Here is a 25,629-nt window from a genome sequence, read left to right as displayed (position 1 = left end):
TCAGCTTGGGCTCGGGCAGCACACGCTCCGACGTCGGCCGGTTTGTACACCGAGAATGCGCCATTTTCGGCGTTCATTGCTGAAGGAATTTTACCTTTTAGCCAGACTGCCGGAATCGCACCAGCTGAACTGCCGGACTCACGCTGGCGCAGCTTTAACGACCCGGGCTGGCGAGACCCAGACCACCCAGGCCGGCAAGACCCAGACCATCTGGCCCAAAGGCCAAACCCCAGGCGTTCACCTTAGGCTTAACCCCTTGTACCAACTCCATTTTGAAAGCTGGAAAAAGGCTTCGAAGCGCAAGTTGACTATTTATTCAGGTCGACAGCGATCAAAGGACAAAGCGAAATAGAAAGAGACTCGGGCGAGGAGGACGCAAAAAAAAAAAAGGTTCCCGAGAAAAATGGCAACAATTAGTTAAACATTGTCTTTTGAATGCTCTCGCGAGGCGTGCAGTGGGCAGAAACAAGGGTGTGTATAGGCATTGTTTAGGATTATTGTCTGTTGGTGGATTGGACAGGAGGATTCGGGAGTGACTTGTCAGGGCAACGAGGTTTGTGGATTTTGGCACCTCAGCGTCAAAGGGCCTCCTGGAGTCTTGTCAGTCGTGTTATCAGTTGGACATGGGACGTTCTCCGGTGTTCCTTGTGTTGGTACCGGGCGTCCCGCCATTATTTCTGGATTGTCCGGAAGAACTGATTGTGGGAGTTGGTACGTCAATCTTGCTCCGTCAGTTGCATGACACGCGTTGGGCTTCCGTGATAAAAAGGCGCCATGAATCTCTTTATGCCCTATATTCTGCTTGTTTTCCTTAAACTATGGTATAAGTGCCATTTATTTTATATCGGGTGTGTTAGAGTAATATAAACAGTCAAACAGTAAATACGAGAAACGATACTATTCCCTGATTGATTATATTAAGTGTGTTAGAATAATGCAAACAGTTAGACGGTGCCTACGAGAAAAGGTACTATCTCCTTTATTCCCCAGCTGCATCCCCGGCGATGAGCACTCCTGCCGGGGCCGCAGCAGAGGAACGACAAGCAGAAACTTGTTAGCCGCTGGGGGCTGGCCGATCGGTGGAGGCTATCATCACCACCGCCGCCGTGTGTGACACAAGTCGGGGTAGTTTTGTGTGATTTTTCGTTTTCGAAAGTAAAGGAAGAGCCGCTCGGTTCGGGTTAGCATGCAGCCTAGCTCACACACCTCCTCTTTTGTTTACACTCTTGCCTCAGTTTCAGAGTCCCGGCTGGGAAATGACAAGAGCCAGACAAACTCCGGAGGCATGAAATACCGTTTGGGAGGTTTAAGAAGTCGACAGTTTTGTCAATTATGCAGTAATTTAGCCCTGTCATACTGAATGAATGCGTTTTTAATATTTCATATTCTATTTAGCACAAGACTGCTATTTGTCATGACCATACAATGTATCAAGCAGTCGGGGAAAAATACTTTGATAACAAGACTATCATGTAAAAATATTGGAGTCGAGAAAAAAACGACATTTTACGGTATGCTCTCGTCATCAGCCTTGTGTTTGTTGTCGTTCTGAATCTTCCCCCTCCTCATCCAAATACGACTAAAACATAGCTGTATGCCACAGGCTACCTCTGGATCGACTATATCAATTGAAAGATCCACACTTGAACCAGAATCGCTGAAAAAAAGCTTCCTCCTCAACTTGCCTGAATTCTACATCGGCCAAAATCGCTACTCTGCTGACGTCATCAGCCAGATGGAGGCGCCTAAACGCTATAATGACAGTAGGAGCTAATTCGAGATTAAAAGACTCATTTCTCATCATCTGCGCTTTGCCAAATTGTTGTATATAGTCGAATCGTCTCAAGATATTTAATTCCAATAATAATGCTATTTAAGATTTTTTTAATTGCGTCACAGGCTTTTTAATATCTAGTTGCAGCACTGTTGTTTTTGTGATCTTCCATCGGGCACCGGCATCTGTGTGCAGTGGTAATTACTGCATATATCTAGGGCTTTATTGAATTGTTATTGAAATCCTAACTGGGGATTTTGTTTCTCCCCATTCAGAATGAGTCAGATAAATTACAGACTCAGCTTGCCAGCGTGCGTAGTCAGCAGAGCAGGGAAACAGAAAAACATCAGCTGCTGGTTAGCAGTCTCAATGAACAACTTAAAGGGTAAGTTATTCTAGTGATGATTCATTAAATGCTTTTTAATGCATTTTTCACCCTGACATCTGAAGAAATGGCTGGAAAAATGATATTCTGGGCACATTCAATGCAAATTATCATTGATACATGGTAAAATGGCATCCAAGTTTATAAAAAAAAAAAATGTAAAAAAAAAAAAAATAATTACACTTTAGTGCCACTTAAACTTAGTCTTGGCAGTTTAATGATAGCAAAGCTGTGCTCTTTTGTAAGTTGAAATATAAAACTATTTTTAATTTGTGGTCATTGGTCAATTATTTGAAGTGTTTCTCCAAAACGAAAGTTTCGAATGCACCTAGGGTTCCAAGAATTCCGTATGACCTCCAGAGCGTTCTGTTACTCAGAATTCGTGGTCATGCAAGAAGGTTCTTTCGGGACTGAAACTGTGATGACACCGAAACGTATACCTGTTCCGGAGATCAACCAGGGGTCACAGGCAGGGGCGCTGCCAGGGATTTTGGGCCCCATGAAAAGATATCACTTTGGGCACAACTACCAGTGCTGGGACACACACACCCCCACACACACCCACACACACACACATTTAGAGTATCAACTACATAATTTCCTGCATTCCGGTGAATCTTTACACACTGATTTGTGCATTTTCTGCATTAATTTAAGATGAAAATATATTTATGTAAACATACAGCGTAAAGAGCAATAATGAATAGACTGATATCAGCTATAAGAAATGTACTGAAAGCCATCTTTTACAATGTAAATAGATTTTTATTAGAAATATTCTCAAAGCAAATACCATAATGAATGACTTAGAATAATTTTTGACTTCACTATACTACAGTATACATTACAGTATACAGTATACAACTGCTTTAGTATGAAGAGCTTGCTAAGGGTTTGACTGCTGTACTGATTAAATGTAAGCTAAAAGTAGAGCAAACACTAGCTAGAAAACAATTTTACAGTATTTTATTATGGAGTAGGCTTAGCCCCATCTGGAAACTCGCGATCTCCACTATAGGCTACAGCTCCGAAGCGAGGTCCCTTGTTGGCAAACTAAATTCAATTGATGACAGACTAAATTCAATAAATTATTGACAAACTGGATTCAAGCCGATTTTAAAAAAAGAAAATTTCCACACCAACTTTCAACATCTGTAGGACACCAAAAAAGGCTATCATTATTAGAAATTCATGTTTTTGGATAGGTGAATGTTTCTCATTGAGGCCGGGAATATCCCGTATTTCTTACGGAGTGAGCTGGGACCTCGCTTTGGAGCTTTGTAATAGATATTGCGAGGTTCCAGATGGGGCTGAAGTACGCTAGGATAACTGGTTAATTTTCAGCACTACACTGACACTAGACACCGACCTTCCTTGGTGAAGTACTTTGTCACATCCTGTTGGCCTCTTCTACCCTTCTCCTGTTTTGCTTTCTATCCTCTTTGGGTAACCCGATTTTTGTTTTGAAAACATTTTTGCAGTACCGCGCACTCCAAATCATTGACTGGTGTAAATGCGCACCGCTGCTCCCGGTCTGATCGAAGGAAGGGCGGACCAAACCATTTAATGAAAATACGGGTGTTCTGGGGTGGGGCTGACAATACTTATTAGAGCTGGGAATCTTTGGGCACCTAACGATTCGATTACGATTCAGAGGCTCCGATTCGATTATAAAACGATTATTGATACACCCCCCTCCCTTTTTTTTTTTTTTTTTTTTTTTTTAATGTTTTGTACATTAGTTCCAAAATTGTTCAAAAATCCTCTCAGGCTAAACCAAACTACTATTTCAGTATCAAGTTAACATATAACAGTAAACAAATATAACAGTAAATAAAAAACTCCAGTCCCCATTCTGTATCAGCAGCTTTAAACTACATTCAATTAATTTAATGTTGTTGTTAAGTTGTTAAAATTGCTCCCGTTATTCCACAATTTCCCTACTGTCTACTTTTGTCAAAGTTTTAAAACTATTTCACCATTTAGAGATGATAGATTCAAGACAAGATTCTGCCGATTTAGGAGTATTTTAGATCAGAAGTTAATTAGGTTCGCTACAACAGAGCCTTCTAAAGAGGTCTACTGCTTTAAGATGGCGGCTGTTTACTTACGTCCGAAAGTCTGTCATTTCGCACCTCTGTTCAATAATACACATTCTAACATCGACGTCGTCTGTCATTTTGCATCTAGTTCTACATATATATGATATCTACTGTAGCCGTATGTTTGTAGCAACTTGCAAATGGGCGTTGTTTGTAGCGGCTGTCAGCCGCAGTTAGGTATGATTGTTTTTTTATCTAACGGCATGAGTTGAACATGATGTTTACTCTCGGTCCGTTCCTCATTGTGTCCCAAAGAACGCTCTGACTGTGTTTTACTTCCGCTTTACCTGGTATAATTCAATAATCAGAATTTGGATATTTGTGAATCGTTCTCGAATCTTCCACGGCTGAATTGCAAATAATCTAAGAATCGGAAATTTCGCAAGCCTCTAATACTTACTGTATGCTCTCTGGGTGATTTACTTTTTGCCAAAAACAAAACAAGAAAAAGAAACCCTCCATTTTATTCCTATTAAAATTATAATGATTAATATTTAAATCTGCAAAAGATTACCTAATGTTCAAATTTTTTTTGTGGGCCCCATCAGGGCATGGGCCCTTAACCCTTGAGAGTCGAAGGACGCGCCGGCGCGTCCTCAACGCACGTCGTCTTTGAAGCGCCCTCACGTTTTAATTAAGTCACCCACATGCCGTTGGTTGGTCTCGTTTTAAAGTGCGGAAGTTGCGGTTTACTCTCGTTATTATTTGAAGTCAATCGACCAACTAAAACGTGAGATATTGTCATTTAAGTTTGATAGTTTTATTGTCCTCTCAAAAAAACATTAAAACGCTGCATGGATCATTTGTTTATGTCTATATTTCGATCATTTCTTGTCCTTTTTCAAAACGGAAGCTCCATGAAAAAAACACAAATCAAACGAACCCTTTCGAAGTCACAGAGGAAGCACAAAATGCGTTTTTTTTTTTTTTATAAATAAAACTGCCGTGCGAGGTTCCACCGAACGAGAGGGAGGAGTGTTCTGAAGCAGCGTGGTGGCGAGCGACGCGACGGCCGTTTAGATCAAGCAGCGACTTTGTGTGACTTTGAGAATGAACGGAAAACTAAATTTAGCGCAAGCAATTGTGCTTTTTGATCAACTTGAGGAAGAGGATGGTCTAAATTCGTCATCATCGTCTTCTTCGGAAGAGTCCTCGAGTGAAGATAGTGACGGATTGAACACGTGGGTGACGCCATCGACGAGCAGAGATAAGCCAACTCACTTTTTTTTTTTAATGCTGAAAAAGTTTCTTTTGAAAGTTTCTTTTGATATTGCAAGACAAAGTTAATTTTGATGCAATATAAGTGTGTGTTTGTGTATATAATAATAAAATGTGCATATCAGATCAAAGTCGTACGTGCACTGTGTGTATCCCAGGCAGGAATTTATAATTGTGATCTTCTTTCTATATGAAGATTAGGGATGTAGCACATATTCAGCTATGGTATTCTTTCTATTGTCATACATATAGATTTCCATTATTATTTTTTGCTGTATATATTTTTATTTTATACTTTATTATTTTCATAAATACTGACTTTTTTTTCATGTACATTTATAGTGACAATGAAAAATCTACATTCACTGCCCGAATGGAAAGAGGACGAGGGAGAAGGGGTCATCACGGAAGAGCGATGAGATGTCAGCGGAGGAGAGGCTGGAGAAGTCAGCGCGGCAGAAGCCGATCACCACTGGCTCAGCCTGCACCTGTGCCATGGAGCACAGAGCAAGACACAGACACTGCCCCACAGTGCAGCCGGTTCACACCCCGGAGACCACCAGGACCTCAGGTGAATCGTGACAATGCATACACCCCAAAAGAACTTTTTGACCTGTTCTTCACCTCATCGACACTGATGAATATGTGCAAACACACAAACCAGTATGGCAGAGTCCGAAAAGAGATTGGGAAAAAGTTTGTGTGGACAGACACTACAGCGGAGGAGCTTGAAAAATTTATTGGACTCCTCTTGTACATGTCTTTGGTTTCACTTCCAACTGTGCAAGATTATTGGAAGGCAAGGAATTCCAGGACGAAACAGCTTTTCGGAGTGGCATGCCTGAAAAAAAATTAACTTGTTTATTGTAAATATTTTTGAAAATACTTTTTTTTCCAATGCTATATTTTCCCCCCCCCCCACAATCAGTCTTCTCAATTTGTGTATATAAATGTGTGTTCAAGAAGCTTGATTGTGTGTACATAGTTTTCATCAGGTGATGGGCCGCAATACCTAAACTCATAAAGAGATGGCCTCTAAACACTTTTTGTGTTAGATGGTATATATTTTTCACTGTTCTTCACTGTTTGGTCTGCTGTATATAACCTGTTTTGACTAGAGCATGTATAAAAGCAAAAAACGCCTATGGCTATACCTGTTGTTTATGTTGAATTGTCAAATATATGACTATTTATTCTAAATTTTTTTGGTTGAATGTTCATCCTAACATGTTGAATAAATATTATAAAGTTTCAAAACGGTTCGTTACGCATGTTTGGTTGTCAATTGGACATCAATATTAAAAATTTTCACAAAACGATTTTGGAATTTTTGGTCTTTTTGGGCCCAAAATTATAATTTATAATTGGTCAGTGAAGGAAACAACAGTTTGGACATGAAGTTCAAGGTGTCACAAAAAAAGGGACCAAACCGGGCCATCGTAAACAATTCTTTCTTTGAAATATAAAGGCAACTTCAAAGGCATGCAAAATCAGACAAAATAGGCCCAGACCTTAAAGGGTTAATTAGTATCACTTTTCACCCCTATACGGAGCCCCTGGTCACAGCTGACTTTTTTTGTTTGAATAGGGATCATTCAGTGCTTTGAGCATCACCTTCTGGTGGTCAGCAAGAATTAAATAGAACTATTATTTTACTGTTCTTGAACACTTAATGTTAAATTGTTGCTTTCTGCATGATCTCCTCTTATAAGCAAATTAGGCATTTTCTAAAAGGAATATTCTTAAATCTGTTTTTAGTCTCAGTGACACCCAAGAATGCCTGGAAAGCTCACTCATTGAGAAGGAGAACACCTTAGCCAAGACCTCAGAAAAACTTGAACTCATCAACGGCCTCAAAGAATCCCTGAGCGAAAAAGAGATTCAGGTCAAAGAGATGTCTGATAAACTCCTTCAGACTGAGCAAGCTGTAAGTGTTGTTTCGCAGTTGTGTGTTTTTTTAAATATTACTATTGTGGGCATACACTGTGTAATTTGAAGCTTAGATGCCTCGGGAACAAGCTTCAATCTCATTTTTACAGGGTTCCCGCGGGCCTTATATATATTATTCAGAGGGGCAAATAAGTATTTAGTCAACCACCAATTGTGCAAGTTCTCCTACTTGAAAAGATTAGAGAGGACTGTAATTGTCAACATGGGTAAACCTCAACCATGAGAGACAGAATGTGGAAAAAAAACAACAGAAAATCACAGTTTGATTTTAAAATAATTCATTTCCAAATTAGAGTGGAAAATAAGTATTTGGTCACCTACAAACAAGCAAGATTTCGTGCTGTCAAAGAGGTCTAACTTCTTCTAACGAGGTCTAACGAGGCTCCACTTGTTACCTGTATTAATGGCACCTGTTTTAACTCATTACCGGTATAAAAGACACCTATCCCCAATCTCAGTCAGTCACACTCCAAACTCCACTATGGCCAAGACCAAAGAGCTGTCAAAGGACACCTGAGACAAAATTGTAGACCTGCACCAGGTTGGGAAGACTGAATCTGCAATAGGTAAAACGCTTGGTGTAAAAAAATCAACTGTGGGAGCAAATATTAGAAAATGGAAGACATACAAGACCACTGATAATCTCCCTCGATCTGGGGCTCCATGCAAGATCTCAACCCGTGGCGTCAAAATGATAACAAGAACGGTGAGCAAAAATCCTACAACCACACGGGGGGACCTAGTGAATGACCTACAGAGAGCAGGGACCACAGTAACAAAGGCTACTATCAGTAACACATTGCGCCGCCAGGGACTCAAATCCTGCACTGCCAGACATGTCCCCCTGCCGAAGCCAATACACGTCCAGGCCTGTCTACGGTTCGCTAGAGAGCATTTGGATGATCCAGAAGAGGACTGGGAGAATGTGTTATGGTCAGATGAAACCAAAATAGAACTTTTTGGTAGAAACACAGGTTCTCTTGTTTGGAGGACAAAGAATACTGAATTGCACCATACCCACTGTGAAGCATGTGGGTGGAAACATCATGCTTAGGGACTGTTTTTCTGCAAAGGGACCAGGACGACTGATCTGTGTAAAGGAAAGAACGAATGGGGCCATGTATCAAGAGATTTTGAGTGAAAATCGCCTTCCATCAGCAAGGGCATTGAAGATGAGATGTGGCTGGGTCTTTCAGCATGACGATGATCCCAAACACACAGCCAGGGCAACAGAGGAGTGGCTTCGTAAGAAGCATTTCAAGGTCCTGGAGTGGCATAGCCAGTCTCCAGATCTCAACCCCATAGAAAATATGTGGAGGGAGTTGAAAGTCCGTGTTGTACAACGACAGCCCCAAAACATCACTGCTCTAGAGGAGATATCCACGGATGAATGGGCCAAAATACCAGCAACAGTGTGTGAAAAGCTTGTGAAGAGTTACAGAAAACGTTTGGCCTCCGTTATTACCAACAAAGGATACATAACAAAGTATTGAGATGAACTTTTGGTATTGACCAAATACTTATTTTCCACCATGATTTGCAAATAAATTATTTAAAAATCAAACAATGTGATTTTCTGGGTTTTTCTTCCATATTCTGTCTCTCATGGTTGAGGTTTACCCATGTTGACAATTACAGGCCTCTCTAATATTTTCAAGTGGGAGAACTTGAACAATTAATGGTTGACTAAATACTTATTTGGCCCACTGTATACGTCCTAAATTTAAAAACTGGATACCCAATGTCTTAAAGGGTCTGAAATTTGATGAAAATTTGCTGTAAATATAAAATTTCCAGAAGATGAGTTTAATGCCAGGGAAATCACTGTAGTCTGCCATTGAACCTCTAAGGGTGTGTATTTTTTTTATTATTGGCTTTGCATTAAATACGAGAGTTTGGGATTAAGCTATGTTAAACGTTACGTTGTCTGCAACCCCGGCGTACGTCGGCGAAGTGTGTTGTCGCCATGACACCATTTTCTCGTTATTCGTGGTTGTAGAGGTGAACGGGAATATGCAGAGAGAGAAGTGTAAATTTAATAAAAAAACAATGGAATATGGTTTACTTAAAAGCTGTTTGGCCCCAGGGGTCGCGTTAACCGAATATTTTCCGTCGTTGACCGGTTTTTTAAAACGGTGACGGAAAAAACTGAAGTCCATCTGACAGGTTGCAATTCACACCCCAGACCACAGGGTGGCGAGTGAGCATATTAATTAGCTATTGTCTCTCTTGATGCATGACGTCGTTGGCCTTACTCGGAGTTTCTTCAAAAAAAAAGTTTCTTCTTGAGACATTTGATTATGCACAAGCGGGCATGCAATTCAAGTCCATGCGCACCAGGTGGAAAGTGTGAGACTGCGTTCAGGCCACAGCAGGTGAACTGTTAATTTCATTGTTTCATATGTACCCTACCTACTGGGGCCACAGTCAGCTGTTTTTGTCACTGCAGAGAAAAAGTTACATATTCATCTGCTTGATGTGTGATGGCACGGTGTGGATTCTCTGTTAAGCTTGTTCGGACAGAATATTAACTAAAAATGAATGAAAACTAAATACTATTGAATATGTCATTATTGTCATTTTAAAAATTTAAGTGACGAGTAAAAAATAGATTATGACCGGATTTTTATGATCCTGTCAGTCAAAATGGCAGACAACGAAAAAGTCTAGCGCAACCTCTGGTTGGCCCATGGGGAAAATAACAAAAGTGCCCGATGCAAAGTAAGGATGTGACATTATATCGAAAAGGTGATCTGTTTCGGTACTTTGTAGCCCAAAAGGTTATATATATGTGCTCCCACCAAGAATCCGTTTATCGAGTAATTATATCGAACCAACAGGTTGCTTCCAAAATCTTCCATGAGAATAGTGTCTATGTTAGCTCTCTGGCTGCCATTGATGGCAGAAAGCATCCACTTCATTTCGACTTAATTGGACGTCTTGCGCTGTCACTGGAACTCAAACCACATCATTCACAGCTAGTCTTTTTTGGGCAGTTACAGGTTCATTTTTAGGGCATTTACAGGCTACTTCCTGTTGATTTTTAGTCACTTCCTATTCATTTGGGGACATTTTTGAGTCACTTTCTTTTCAGTAACTCAATTTCAACAGGAAATGACCTGTAAATGCCCCAAAATCAACTGGAAGTGACTCGTAAATGTCTCAACAGGAACAGGAAGTGACCAATAATCAACAGGAAATGACATCAAAGGTTCCAAATGAACCATTGCCTAAGATTGGCTGCCATAGACGTCCATTGGGGTTGACGTGGGAGGGATGGCAGCAAATGAACGAATGTTCATTCCCGGTCACTTCAAATAGATTGGATGTCCACGAGTGATGAACTGATTGCAAAAGGATGAAAAATAGCTTGTTTTTCTGTTTATTAGTTTAATAGACGGATTAATTGTTGTATCGGCATACCGTGAGATCATCTTTATCGAAAATCGTATCATATCGTGAGGTATCCAGAGGTTGTCTGCAAAAAGACTTTTTCCTTAGGACAATGTGGGTCAAAGCTGTCGAGTCACACATGGGAGGAGAAAAACACCAGTTACAGTGAAACAAAATTAAGTTTTCTTCAGAAATTTTTGTGACATCTTTCAGTCTTAAATATTTAAGGTCTTATAAATGTCTTAAAAAGCATTCAATTTGACTTTTAAAAGCGTGCAAGAACCCTTTTTTTGGGTAAGGTCAAATTTCATTTGAATCACAGGGTAACGTGACAAGTCATGGAAAGTTTTCCAGATCTTCCGTGTGTTGTATTTTAGCCATGTCAGCAGTTTGGTGAATTACAGCAGCGATGTCATACAATTGAAGTACAGTTGCATCTGTATCCTGAGTTCTGAGGCACCATCCATTAACGACGCAACATTGTCTTATGAAAGCAGTTGTGCTTCCCTGCTTGTCTGTCGATTTGATTTTTGCACAAATAGGCCAACATCAAGGAAAATGTTGACCATATATTGCAGTTTTTGTTTGCAATAGTTTGTAGCCACGATTAACTTTTCAATTAGCACTTCTGCCAGTGTATGCCCAGTTTTAGGCTTTTTGTTCATGTTTGGATGATCTAATTGTCTAATTTCTTACACTCAGCTTGAGAATGTTTCCAAGAAAAGCAAAGCCTCGGAGAAACACATCTCTGAGTTAAAGGCAGAAGTCTTAGACCTCACACAGAAGCTGAGTGGGCTGAGAGACAAGGTGCACTTTCATCTATTCCCATGTATAAAACGTTGCAAATGATCCCATCTAACATGATCCTCTTTCTTTTGTCTTCTGATTTGCAGACTCAGAAGCAAGACGACCTCATAGGCACATTACAAAATGAACTTGACCAAACAAATGAGGAATTAGACAAATTAAACATATCCCACTTGGAAGAAAGAGCCCAACTCATTCATGATCTTCAAAGTTGCGAACGAGAAATTGATAACCTAAAAGATATTTTGTCGGAAAAAGACAAAGCACTCAATGCCAACATGTTGGAGTACACAGAACAGGTCACAGTTCTCAAACAAGAGCTTCGAATTAAGGAAGAAAACCTGATTCAAGTCGAAAATGCACTGACAAAGGCAGATCGAGAGGCCCGAATTATTAGAGACTCACAGACTGCAGATCAGCAAGCCCTTAATGATAAGATAGCGGAGCTGGTAGGAAATATGAAAGATATTGAGATGGAATTAGACAAGACCAAAGAAGAAATCAAGTCTAAAGTAGCAGAGAAGGACAACCTAATAGAGCAGGCCAAAGAGGATAAGAAAACTATTCAGGACCTCCAAGAAGAGTCTCGGAAACAGGTTGCGAGCCTTGGTACTCAACTTTCTGAATATGAAGGACACATCTCTTCATTGAGGGAACAGCTAACTGTATATACCCAAAGACAAAAAGAGTCAGATGAACTCATTTTCCAGCTCAAGGAAATTAATTCTAACAACGAGAAAATTACATTTGATAAAGCAGAGACATATGAAAAAGAACTAAAAACGTTAAAGGAAGAAAAGAACAAACTCCTATCTGAGGTGGAAAAATACAATCATGACATGGAGTTGTTGTCTAAAGAATTAAAGGAACAAGCACAGAGCAAGGACAATGTTCAAAAAGAGAAGGAGAAAAGCATGGAAATTATAGCCTCACTGGAAAACCAACTGAAAGCAAATGAGAAACAGGCAGCGGATGAGAAACAGAGTTATAGCGCTGAATTGCAAATTGCGGCGTCAGAAAATCAAAAGCTGTCCAAAGAACTCAATGACAAAATTGAAAGTATCTCCAAAATGAAGGATCTCTTAAACCATATGGAATCTGAGAAGAAGCAGTTGCAAGGAAAGCTTGTAGAGATCACTGAAAACCTTGAACTACAGAATCTGAACGGAAAGCAACTAAGTGAAAATGTTGCATCTAGTCTTGAACTTAACAACAGTCTTAAGAGGGAAATAGAAAATTTAACACAAGAAAACAAAATACTTGAAATGGAAGTAACTGAAAGAGTAAAGACCATTTCAGAATTAAAAGCTGAACGAGATTCTTTGCATGCCAAACTATCAATATTAGAATCACAGCTTTCACAAAACAACAGGATTATTCAGGAACTTGAAAAAACTAAAGAAGATTTAATTTTACAGACTAATAGTTTAAAGGCAACTCTTGAGCAAACCATCATCTCACACGATGAGGTGGTTCTGGCAAAAACAAACGAGTGCAGTAATCGCAACCAGCTACTCGGGGAGAAAGACAACTTGATCACACAACTGCAAGGGCAGTTACAGGGCTACATTTCTAAAATAGATGAACTGCACCTTGTTATAAATGAAAAACAGAAGATTATCTGTGATCTTAAGGCCGAACTAGAGATTCAAAATTGCGAGCAAGTTCAACTTAAAGAAACATTGTCTCTTTTTCAAGAGCAGGACTGCAGTCTGAAGTCTGGGTTATTGGAAAAGGATACAGTTTTGAGGGAAAAGCAGCAAGAGTGTCAAAGTTTGCAGAGTGAAATTATTTTCCATAAGAATTCTGTGTCTACGCTTGAGGAAGAAGTCGAGACACTTAGTTCAAAACACTCCCAGCTTTCCAGAGCTCTCGAAGAAAGAGAAATTGAGATTAATAATATGGCACAACAGTGCCAATTACACAAAGATAACCTTGACGATGTGAACGTGACTGTGAAAGCTCTAAAAAATGAAATAAATGAAATGGAAGAAAAGTCCAAAAAACTCAAATCAGAAGCAGACTCTAAGGAAACTGAGTTGAGAACCCTTGAAAGAGAATTGCACAGAATGACAGAAGAGAACCAACAACTACAAACTGTTTTAAAATCGCAAGAAAATGAGCTTGCCAAGAAAATACAAACTGTTTCAGAGCTCGACAGAGAGCTCAAAGTCATTCTTGAGCAGAACTCCAGTCTTAGCATGAAGATAACTTGTCTCACAGATGAAAATGGACAGCTACAAAAAGATTTGGCGCAGAACATTTCATTGGCCTCTGAATTAAAAATTGAGATGAATCTACTCAAAGTACAGAAATCTGAATTTGAAGAACAATTGTCAAATGATAAAAAGATCATTAATGAACTTTTAGATGTCAAAAATGAGCTTACTGATTCATTAAGCAATGCAAAGACGGTCCTGCATGAAAAGGAAATGTCGAATGAACAAATTTTTCGTGAGAAAACAAATGAATATAGCATTCTTTCCAAAACACTGAATGAAAGAGGTGAACACATTCAGAAATTGCAAGAGAAAATAAATGATCTAAATAATCAAATTAAAGAGCTAAACCACGCCTTGGCTGAGAAAGAAGAAATCCTGTTGGAAAAGAATTCCCTCATTGATGCTCAGCAGATGGAACAACTGCAATTGCAGGACACAATATCCATGCTTCAAGAACAGGAATGTGTCCTAAAGAAAGGACTACTCGAAAAGGATGCAGTGGTTCAGCAGAGATCGGTTGAATGTATCGGTCATCAGAAAGAAATCACCTTGCAGAAAGACCTTGTGTCGCAGATGCAGTGTGAGGTTGAATCATCCCGGTGTGAATACTTGACGACAAAGCAACAATTAGAAGAAAAGGAACATATATTAAAAGATATAACAAGTGTTTGCGAACACCAAAAAGAAGAGCTAAAAGAACGTAGCGAATCCATGATTAAACTCGAGAGTCAGATTCTAGCCATGAAAGAAAGCTTAGTCGAGATGGAAATTAAAATGACCAACTCGAAGGGTTCCATAGAAATGCTTTCTTTGGAAAATAGTCAGCTAATCCAAGGGAAGGAGCAAATGAAAGCTGCGGTAATTGATTTAAAAGATGCAATTCAAGCACTGAACAACGAGAATTCAAGATTAAAATCTGATCTTGAGAAATCTTTTGCCGAGCTTTCTGGAGTGCAAGAAGAAGTAGCGCATCTAAAAACGGCCTTTAATGATGGGAAACTGCAACTGAAAACTGCACAGTCAGAGACTGAGCATCTTAATGTAACCATCCAAAGAAAAGATGACTCCCTGAAACAACTTGGTACAAGGGTTTCTGAACAGGAGGAGCAGATTAAGGAGAAAGATCATGAAATGTTTAGTTTAAGGGTTCAAGTTACAGAGCTCGGAGATTCCGTCTGCAAACTCAAAGATCAAGTCCAAAGTCTTACTTCAGAGTCATCCGCATTAAAAAATATATTGGAGAGAAAGGAGCAGTCTAGTCTTGAAAATCAAAGGAACATCTCATTAGTAAATGAAAATTTGACCGTAAATCTTCAAGACAAGGAAAGAGAGTGTGAGATGTTAAAAGAACAGATTTCACACCTGGAAGAATACACTTATAAGATTAGCAATACTCTTCAAATACAGTCAGTAGAATCAATCAATCTGAAAAAAGAACTTGAAGAAAGAGAAAATAGTCAAATGGAACAATCACAATCCCTTCAAGATTTACAGAGAACAGCCGATGAGTTGCTGCTCTTCAAAACTCGGTTCATGGAAAGCAACGAGTTGGTGACAAAGCTGCAGAGCCAAATGCAGATGCTCTCTGCCGACGCGGCAAACCACAAAAAATCAGCTGAAGAAATACAAAGTGCCTTCATTAACCTGCAAGAGAAATATGCATCCAATTTGGAAGATTTGCAGGACATGAGAAGACAACTCTCTCAAAGGACCGATGAAGTGTTAACTCTTAAGTCCTCAACAGATGAACATGAGACAGCCAAGACCACCATAGAAACTTTGAGAGGTGATCTGTCTTCAATCCGAGATCAACTTGAGAAGACACAGACCTTAAATTCTAAGCTATCAAAAGAAAAGGATGAAGCATTTGCCTCTCATCAAGCAAGTGTTTCTCTTTGGAAAATTGAAATCGAAAGACTAAAAGCTGATCATCTTCAAGCAGTGGCGCAAATGAATGCGTTGACGGAAAACCTCGAGCAGAGAGAAATGGCTCTACATGCGATTAACAATCAATACACAGCCCAAGCCAAACATACATCTCACCTCATTGCTGAAATACAAAAACTGGAATTGCAAAATAAGAAGCTCAGTGAAGAAATGCGTCTGTCAAATATAGAGCACCAAAGGTCTCTCACTGCTGCCAATAATGAAAATGTGCGCTTAGCTGAGGATATTAGAAAAGGTCTTGCAGAGAAGGAAGAGTTGGAGAGGCGACATCACCAAATTTGGGAAGTCCAGAAGGAGCTCAAGGTTCAGTTGGAGCAGCAATCCAGCAGCATGAGCGAAAGCATCCAGCAAATGGCGTATGACAAGGAGAGCCTTCAAATTAAGGTTAGTGCCAAAGATGAGGAAATTTCTAGATTAAAGGAGAATATTCATAAGGTAGAGGAAATTCTGCAGGATACTGAAAAAGAGTGGCTTTTAGTTCTAGATAAAGAAAAACAAGATAAGAAGCTAATTTTAGAACAATTAAGTAAAGTTGAAGATGAAATTGCATCTAAAGATGTTAAGGTAAATGCTTTGAAACAAGACCTGGAGAGTTTGCAAGCCAAACTGTCTGAAGCGTTCTCTGCTATTGAAAGAGGTTCTAATTTGTTGAGTGCTAAAGAGTTTGAGGCATCCTCTTCTAGGTTACAACTAGAAAAGGTCCTTGCATTAGTCAAGGAAAAGGATAATGAGAAAAATAGTTTGCAACAAGCACTTAAGGCTGCGGAACAGGAGTTAAAACAACTCGTAGCAAAAATTAGCGGTGCTGATGCTATAGTGTTGCCAGTCACTTCAAATGAGGACAACTCACATTTTCATCGTATGATAAAACAAATTGAAACGAGTCATTGTTTCGAAGTAGATGATTTGAAAAATAAGTACCATGTTACATTATCAGATATTCAACAAATGCAAAAGGCAATTGATAGCGAAAAGATGAGTAATTATGAAAAAAGTAAGGAAATCACATTTTTACAGGACAGAATTGAGACATTACAAACTCAACTAAAGAGTGAGACAGAAAAAGGGACTTCTTTTACATCTTTACATAGTGAAATTAAAACCAAAGATGAGCTAATCAGTTCCATGACTATTCAGATAAGTCAACAAAAGGAATTAGTTTTTGGGCTAAGTCAGCAGCTAAAAGAAAAGGATGCATCAATTGCCCACGTCATGGAGTCTGCCTTAAATGAAAGAGTGAAACTCGGTGACGAAAACACCAGTCTATCAAAAAAAGTAACCAGTTTACAACACGATTACCATGCATGCACCAAGAAGTATGAGGAGATTTCTCTGCAGCTAGAAGAATGTAATTCATCTTCCCTAAGGGAGAATGAAATCAAGGCTTCAGAAAAGCTTGAGCTTGTCAAAGAAAACAATGACCTAAAATGTGAGATAGCAAGGATAAACAATGAAAAATGTCTAGTCAAGAAAAAACTGCAAGCTTCGCTACTTATTCGAAAGGATCTATTGAAAAAAATTGAAGAGTTTGAAAAAATTAATGATAGTAGATCAGACAACGAAAGCATTTCGGGTTTACAAGAAAAAGTAGTCGAGGCAACGACACAAGCAAATTTTTATGAAGAAAAGTTTTCCTTCCTTGAAAAGGAATGCCTTGATAAAGTAAAGGAGATCCATGATCGCAAAATGCAAACTGAAAAACTTGCTGAACAATTACAATTGGCAATAGGCGAAAAAGAAATTTGCTTGCAGCAACTCGGTGAGAAAAGTGTCATTATCCAACAGCTCCAGACAAGTTTTGCTGAGCAAAAAGATATTTTTGAACAAGATAAAAAGAGAATGATGGAAAACCTGGAAGAGCTTCAGCATAAAATCAAGGAATCCGAAGGTCAATTCGAAGACGGATCTTTCAGCAATGGTAACACTGATGAGTTAGAGAAGGAGCTCGCACAAGTAAAGCAAGAAAAGGCAATACTGCAGAAAAAGACAAAGACTGCATTACTGGCACGAAAAGAGACTTTGAAGAAAGCTGAAGAAAATGAAAATCATTTAACCAAAGAACTAATTGAACTAAAAGGTGACTACAAAGCTCTCTTGGAGCAACACGGCCAGCAGACAAACGAGCTCATTGCAGTCCAGTTAAACTATAACGACCAACAAGAAGAAATGGTGACCTTAAGAAGGCTTGTTCAGGAGAAGGATGACATTTTGCAAGAGTTAAAGGTTTCTCTAGCAGAGAGTGAAAGGCGGTGCTATTCTCCATCAAAATTGCGAACACAATCGGAAAATCCAGACGAGGCTTTTACTTTAATGGAGGAAAAACCAAAAGAAATATTGGCCTCAGATTTCCAAAAAGCTGAAAGCGAATTGGAGAAACCCACCTCCTCAAATCTCCAAAATGTCAAATTTGACTTTGCGAGCACTTCCTCTGTAGAAAAAGATCAAACAGAAATGATTGAGAAATACAGAGAAAAATTTAAAATGGTTGAGGTTATGTTACAACAGGAAACACAAGATAATACTCTTTTGGATCAAATGTTAACCATCCAGAAAGTATTGGCAGAGACACAGCAAAGGCTTTGTGAGAAGGAATACAGTCTGACCGAGATGCTTAATACATCAAAGTTGGACTATATTGGAAACACCACAAACGTGGCTATAATTCGGCAAGACGATGCAAATGCCTTGAGAATAATTGATGAACTGAGGACTGAGTTGGTTAAGCTTAATACACAGCTAAACCAGTGTAAGCATTTAATGGAACTGATATTTCAGAAGATACCTGAGAGGTCCATCAAGCAAGAACATGCAAATGAAGATGCGATGAGCTTTGCTAATAGTTCTGCTATACAAATTGAAGCAACTGTGAAACATAAAAATGATGAGTCTGAGATAACTGAAAAAGATGAGCTGATTGCTGCACTTCAATTACAATTACAGCAAGTTAGTGCAAACCATGAAAGTTCCATTATAAGGATGAAAAAAGAAATTGACTGTCTTAATAAATCTCAAGAGATTTGTGGCAAAGATCAGGATAACCAAAATAAAATAATGCTTCTAACCAAGAAACTACAAGCAGCTTTAGTCTCAAGGAAAGAACTCATGACGGAAAACGCATCATTAAAAGAGGAATGTGGAACTCTTTCAGCAAAAATCAGTGCTAAAGAAACTGAATGTCTTGCTCTGGAGACCTCATTTTCCGGACTAAAACAGCTAAATTTGGACCTGGAAATCAATGTCAAACAGCTTTATATGGATAAATCCAAGCTTAGCTCTGAAGTTGATCGTATCCTTAATGACAATTGTAATCTATCAGATGCATGCGAAAGCTTGAAGCAAACTATAGAAAATATCACCCAGCAGAAGCAAGCATTTTCCTGCCAGCTTGAATCTCTTAAAGACTCTCAGGCAGAGGAGCTGACTAAATGGAAATCAAGACACTCAGAACTTAAACAAGACTATGAGACTCTTTTACAAGCATATGAGAACGTAAGCACCGAAATGGACAAAATGAGGCATCATTTGAAAGGAGCCAGAAGAGATAGGCAGGAAGCCCTCAGAAAAATTCACAGATATGAAACAGAGATGGAAAGTCTGCAGGGCCAAGCAAGACAAATGGAGGATGAACATGAAAGCCTTAAAGAGAAAATGCAGACTTTTTCAGAGGACAAACTACGCACAATTGTTGACCAGCAGCAAACAACTGAAAACATTAACCAGGTTGATATCAATGAAGCCCACAAGATGGCAATATGTGAGCTTACAAACAAAAGTCAACACATTGAGGCCAAAGAGTTGCAACAGAAGTCGTTATCGGAGGCCTGCAAAGATGAGACGACAAATATGCAGGTTGAAAATGGAGAACTGACTGAAAATCTTCAAGCGAGTCATTCATCAGAAGAAATGTGCATTGAATCAAAATCTTATATAAACAGCATGCAGCTTAAAGAAGCACTAAATTTGAATAATTCACTGACCGCCCAGATTGAAGCACAGAAGAGCGAATTTAGCGCTCAAATTGAAAGCAACAATATTTTGAAGGAGGTAAATGCAAATCTTTCGGAAAGAATTGACACGATGCAGAGTGGTTATGAATTGCAGTTGCGAATGAAAGACGATGCCATTAACGAGCTCAAAGACATTCTGAATAAGCACAGCCAAGAAGTGATAAGTCTCAACGAGAAAGTTAAAATTTTAGAAGATGATAAGTGTCTGCTGCAAGAAGAGCTGGAAAACGTCCAAGGGATTTCAGACAAAGTGAAAAATGAAAATGAATACTTGGAACGTGTAATCCTTGAAAACTCCCAAACTATTGATGAGCTTTCAGAATCGATCAGTAATTTGCAAGCCCAAAACAGACAGCTCTCTACTCGCCTTGAAACTACCAAGGAGATAAATAACACAATATCCCAAGAAAAAGAGGATCAGCAACTTAAATTAGTCCGAGACTTTGAGGCAAAGCTTAAGTATATGCAGCGAGGCAAGGAGGGCTCCAAGAATAACTATAAAGAACTCCAAGAGCTTCTAAAAGAAAAGCATCAAGAAATAAATCATTTGCAACAAAACTGCATTAAATACCAAGAGCGCATTTTGAATTTAGAGAGCTCATTGAAAACTTCAGAGTTCAGTTGCGAAAACTTGAAAAAAGATTTAAGTCAGTACTCTGACAAGATCTCTGTTGCCGAAGAGAAATACAAACAAGTCGAAGCCAATTTGATCACATATGAGACTCGCATCCAAGAAGCTACTGAGAGAATTGAGGAACTTGAGTCTGAAAGAGACCACTTGAAGCTAAGTGCCGCAAATATTAAGTCTGAGAATGCGCTCAAAGAGGAATCTAAATTAAAGGAAGCTACAGTGGAGAAACAATTCAACTCACTCGAAGACAACGAAGCTATTTTGCTAAAAGAGATTGACGAGCTAACGAATTTGAATTATGACGAGATTCAAAAAGTTACTGAACTAAAGCAACAAGTAAACTCCCAAAATTTTGAGCTAAATACGCTAAAGCAAGCGCTTGAGATTAATGAAGCTAAATTGTCTGCTTTATCATCCACTCCTCAAGGGGAAAATTCAGCAAAACTTTGGAATGATTTATATCAAAAGGCCTTGCAGGAGAAAGATAAACATCTAATGGAACAAGGTTTTGCAATAAAAAAATTAATGGACAATATGCTAATGAATGAAAAAGAGGTAACTGAACTCAGAACAACTAAGTCGAGACTGGAAAGGACACTAAACAGAAATTCGAATGCTTTTGCTGCTCATCAGAAGCAACTCTTTGTTTTGAGTGCAAGCAACACAGAACTGTCCGAGACAGTAAAACGTCTGACTGTTCAGGTAAACAAACTCAGTGCTCAAGTCAAAATAGTGGAAAAGGATAAAAACACTCATGAAATACAGATAGCTGACAAGGAAGATAAGATTTCCCAATTGAATCATCGTCTCAACCTGGCAGAAAAGATAAATGCAGACCTAGATGCTGAGTTTCTTCTTTTGCAATCTCAGAATGACAAGGTGCAGGCTGAATTTGAAAACCAAAAGGGAATTTCCCTTCAATTGAAAACGCTTCTACAAAATAAAGATGCTGAGATCTCCTCTCTTTTGTCCTGCAGTGGAGGCCAAATGTCAGGATATCTTGAGCAACTTCAGATTAATTGTCATTTCCAAGAAACCGTGTATGAGGACAGGTTAATATCGTTACAATACCAAAGGGAAATGGCTGCTAAAGAGTCCCGAGAGCTTGAGGCCAAGGTCAGGAATCTGCAAAATAGTTTGAACATGTCAGTCCAGGAAAAGGAGCAAGTAGCAGCAAGGATGGAAATCGCCAAGAACTCGATGGTGTCTTTACAGATTGAAAAAGAGCAACTAATGTCAGAATACAGAATACTTAAGGAAAAAAGTAATTTAGAGCTTAAACCTAAAGAGGCCTTACCTGATAATGAAGGTGAGGCAACCAGAGGTCCTACACATGATATAAGTAAACTATTACATCAGATGGATGATCTAAATTCAGAGAACGCTATGCTCAGGGCCCAACTTGTGCGTTACAGAGAGGATTTGACTCAAGTTTTATCCCTAAAAGACAATCAGTCAAAGGTTTTGCTAAAAAAGCAGGAGGACGTTATAAAAAATCTTGAAAACCAGAAGACTACAGCCATTAACCAACACATAGAGGCTCTGTCAGAGCTCCAAAAGGAATTTGAGATTAACCGTTGTTTGAAAGAAGATATTTCCAAGCTTACAGAGCAGATTGCGGTACTGCAAGTTGAAATAGTGAGTCAGAATGCTACAAATGAGGGCAAAGTGATTGCTGATCTGCAACAAGCTGTGGCAGCTAAATCAACTGAATGTAGTGATCTTCAGCAAGAACTTCTTTCACAGCAAACCCAAATCGACGACTTAAAGAAACAAATGGAGCTGATTGAAACCGAAACTGAGAAAAAACTAGCTAGCGACGATGATAAATACAAAACTGAACTGGCTGCCTATGAACACGAGGTGGATCTAATGAGAGCCGATCGGCAAAGCATTGAACAAAGTGTGACGGAGCTCACAAAAGATCTACGTGACAGGGAGCAACAATTGCTGGAGACCCAAGGGCAAGATAAAGACAACAAAGCTCAAAATGAGTCCCTCTGCAAAGCTATGGTGGCCTTGCAGAATGACCGTGATCAGCTCATTGAAGACTTCAAGATCTTGCGAAACAGAGGTGATGAAGAACTCAGAGTGACTCGGGCTTCTCTGAACAAAATTGAGCGCAGTTTTCAGAATGCCTCATCAGATGTGGCCATGTTAACCAAAGAACGGGAGATCCTTGTGTGTGAATTAAGAGCTTTGGAGAGCAAAGATACCCATATGGAGCTAAAGAAGTTGCTGGTTGAACTAGCAAAAGCCTTGACAGAAAAAGAAAAACAGCTGAAAAATGCAGAGATGGAAAACTGCACATACAGCAAACAGCTGTCTGCTTTCTCAAAATCCATGGCCAGCCTCCAAAATGATCGTGACAGGCTGGCCGATGAGTTGGAAGGGGTCACGAGAGTGGTTGAGTCCAGGCAAGGGTCAGGCCTAAACACTGTCAGGACCATGAGTGAGAAAAATACAAAAGGAAGTGCTTTCCAGATTGAAAAACATGGGGTGGTGAGTAAATTCTTAAGGAATGGTTTAATTTTGGCTGTTGCTTTAACTTCATCTTTCTACAGTTTTCATTTGCATTTAGCATGTGGGTTTCAGACAGATTTTTTTCCCAACGGTTTTGCTAGCTGTTGCATGGTGTCATAACCAAAGCAATTGCCCATAACAGTGTAAGAATGTATTTCAAGTAGCATGTCATCAACAAATTGTCTACTGTTTTTCTGGCAGATGAATGAGTTGCAGCCTCGACTGATACCCGAGAAAGATGCCGGTAGTTTGCCAAAAGAAACGGCTATTCAAAGGTAAAAGTTCATTTGATTGTTTTTTTTTTTTTGTTTTTTTAAATAGTTGTATTTAATGAGAGTGGTATTCTTTTTTTGTTGAATTGTTGATAATATTTCTACAAAAAAATATTTCTTATCCTGTGTAATTCAGTAGTAGTATGTTTACATGTCATGTTTTGAAACCTCTTTAGCAAAGAGCAGGGAAGTACAGCACTAAATGTTCTTTACTGCTTGCAGATCTGAAACAAACCTGCAACCATTCAAGGTACGTGTACGCATGTACAATCCGACTCTGTGGCATGCCCTCTTTATGCATATAAGTATATTACTACTATAAAATGTAGTGATGCACGATAATACATTTTTCAACCGATATCGATAACCAATAATTTCCTGACCCTTCAACCCGATAACCGATAATGTCACGCCGATAATTCTATTCAAATATGTGTGTAAAATTTTAAAGTATACAAAGAGCAAATGTTACTGTGCAAAAATGTAATTTAGTCCTATTTTTTTCCACATCAAATGTGAACAAGTAGTAAATTCCAACAACTAAACAATGGCAATGATGTGTAATGGTAAGCTTTTGGCAACAATTACTTAGAGAGTAAACACCCAAGTTGCACAAAAATGCCTTTAAAAGTAAGCCATTCCTAACATATATCACATTACTACACTGCAAAAACACCTCCTTAAAACTAGCAGAAGTGGACAAAACTGTTGATTGCGCACATTTGGAGGCTAAATCAAGTATATAATTATCGGATTGCATTATCGGTTGAATTTCGTTTTATCTGGATTATCTGTGTGACGTCATAATTGCCATTATCGGCCGATAATTATCGGTGACCGATATTATCGTGCATCTCTAATAAAATGTCAAACAATTCTTTCCTGAGAGGTTGATAAACAAGTGTATTTTTATAAGTAGTGAGTGAAATGAATATACAATCATGCTATTCTCCCCTTGCTCGCGTGAGATTTCTTTTTATTTATCATTTGTGTTGCCCAGACCAGAGATGCCTACAAGCTAGGTTTCAATTGTAGTCCTAATGGAAGCAACAAAAAAGCATTTGTAGAAAAGTTTGATTTATTACCGGCTGTCCATTACGCGTTCGTCTGTTAATCCAGAATAGCTATGGCAAATATTTTCTGTGATCCGAGCTTGTTCGTGCGTGGTCATGCTGTCTTTGACTGCTCGTCTGTATGGAATCGCAGGTAAGCTTTGTATACCAGCTTTCATAGACACCAAGGCAAGATAATTATCAATCCCGCTCGATTGTTTGTGGAGAGACCGCGTGTCATGTGATCGTTCACTACAACACACAGGCAATAGCTGTTGAAAGTACTGTAATTTTCGGACTATAAAGCGCTACTTTGTTCCCCTCGTGTTGAATCCTGTGGCTTATAGTCCAGTGTGGCTAATGTGTTGATTTATTTGGGTTAATAGGTAACACTTTATTTGACAGCGGCGTCATAAGACTGCCATTAGACAGTCATAGTTTTGACATGACATTATTATGGGCATTATTGAATGCTTATGACAGATGTCATTAAGTGTTATCTGGCAAATTATGTCACTAACTCCACTTATGTCCAGCTCAGATCTTTTACATCCGTTGAAAAGGGAGATAATTTGCCGATGAAAGAAAATGTCATTTGTCATAAGCATTCATTAATGGTCATGGCAGTGTCATGCTATAGTTATGATGGTCTTATGACAGTCTTATGGCACCACTGTCTAAGAAAGTGTTACCAAATTTTATAAGTAGCAATGAATGAAACTACTAGAACAGTAACTGAAGAAATAATTAAAACAGAACATAAATTTTGATTTGTTATTTACATCTATGGCGTTCCAATGCATGCTAGGAGGCATGTTGGACGACAGCAGTGTCGAAAGCAGGTGGCAGCAGAGGTTGACTGCCTCCCCCAAGAGAACAATGATGGCGAAATTGAAGCTTCTTGAAGCAATGAAGCTTTGCAGCTAATTTGTTCAAAGTTTCATGGTGGTTCATCTGGTCTTGTGACAGTCTTGTGATGCCGCTGTGAAATAAAGTTTTACCCGGTGACATCTTTTGGTGTAAATATCTCATAATACAGTGAGGGCCACTACGGTTTATTGTGCAGTGCGGCTTTTCCTTGAACAAATGACGTTTTGGTGTCTAATTTGGTGGGTAGCGGCTTATAGTCAGGTGCGGCTATAGTGCGAAACTGTAATACTCATTAATTGTGGCCAAGTCTACAAGTCGATTACGACAGAGGCTCTCCTTCATTAATAAGGATTGGGCCAAATAAGTCCCGGAAAACAGTGAGCTGAAAATCAAGAAATACCGGGGGTCAGTAGCCGATTGTGATGGGCCACCGGATCGTGACGGATTTCTACTGATTGCTATGCGCGAACTGATGT

The 25,629-nt window shown here is 39.2% G+C and overlaps 1 protein-coding gene across 7 annotated transcripts in view; it reads left to right on the top strand.

The window, feature by feature from the left end:
- Window positions 1-25,629, top strand: part of LOC130917440 (golgin subfamily B member 1-like) — a 131,472-nt gene that overhangs the window by 74,074 nt on the left and 31,769 nt on the right. For 6 of the 7 annotated variants that reach the window (XM_057838896.1, XM_057838858.1, XM_057838878.1 and 3 more), the window contains 6 exons: window positions 2,050-2,159; window positions 7,238-7,406; window positions 11,525-11,629; window positions 11,716-22,938; window positions 23,161-23,234; window positions 23,454-23,481. In XM_057838896.1, coding sequence (XP_057694879.1) covers window positions 2,050-2,159; window positions 7,238-7,406; window positions 11,525-11,629; window positions 11,716-22,938; window positions 23,161-23,234; window positions 23,454-23,481 — 11,709 coding nt within the window. The remainder of the gene's footprint in view (window positions 1-2,049; window positions 2,160-7,237; window positions 7,407-11,524; window positions 11,630-11,715; window positions 22,939-23,160; window positions 23,235-23,453; window positions 23,482-25,629) is intronic. The other variant, XM_057838887.1, reaches the window with a different exon arrangement.

Source organism: Corythoichthys intestinalis, chromosome 1 (genome assembly GCF_030265065.1).
Source record: "Corythoichthys intestinalis isolate RoL2023-P3 chromosome 1, ASM3026506v1, whole genome shotgun sequence".
In the NCBI taxonomy this organism is placed as follows: Eukaryota; Metazoa; Chordata; class Actinopteri; order Syngnathiformes; family Syngnathidae; genus Corythoichthys; species Corythoichthys intestinalis.
Note: the sequence above shows the minus strand (reverse complement) of the source record. Positions and strands in the feature narration are given on the sequence as shown.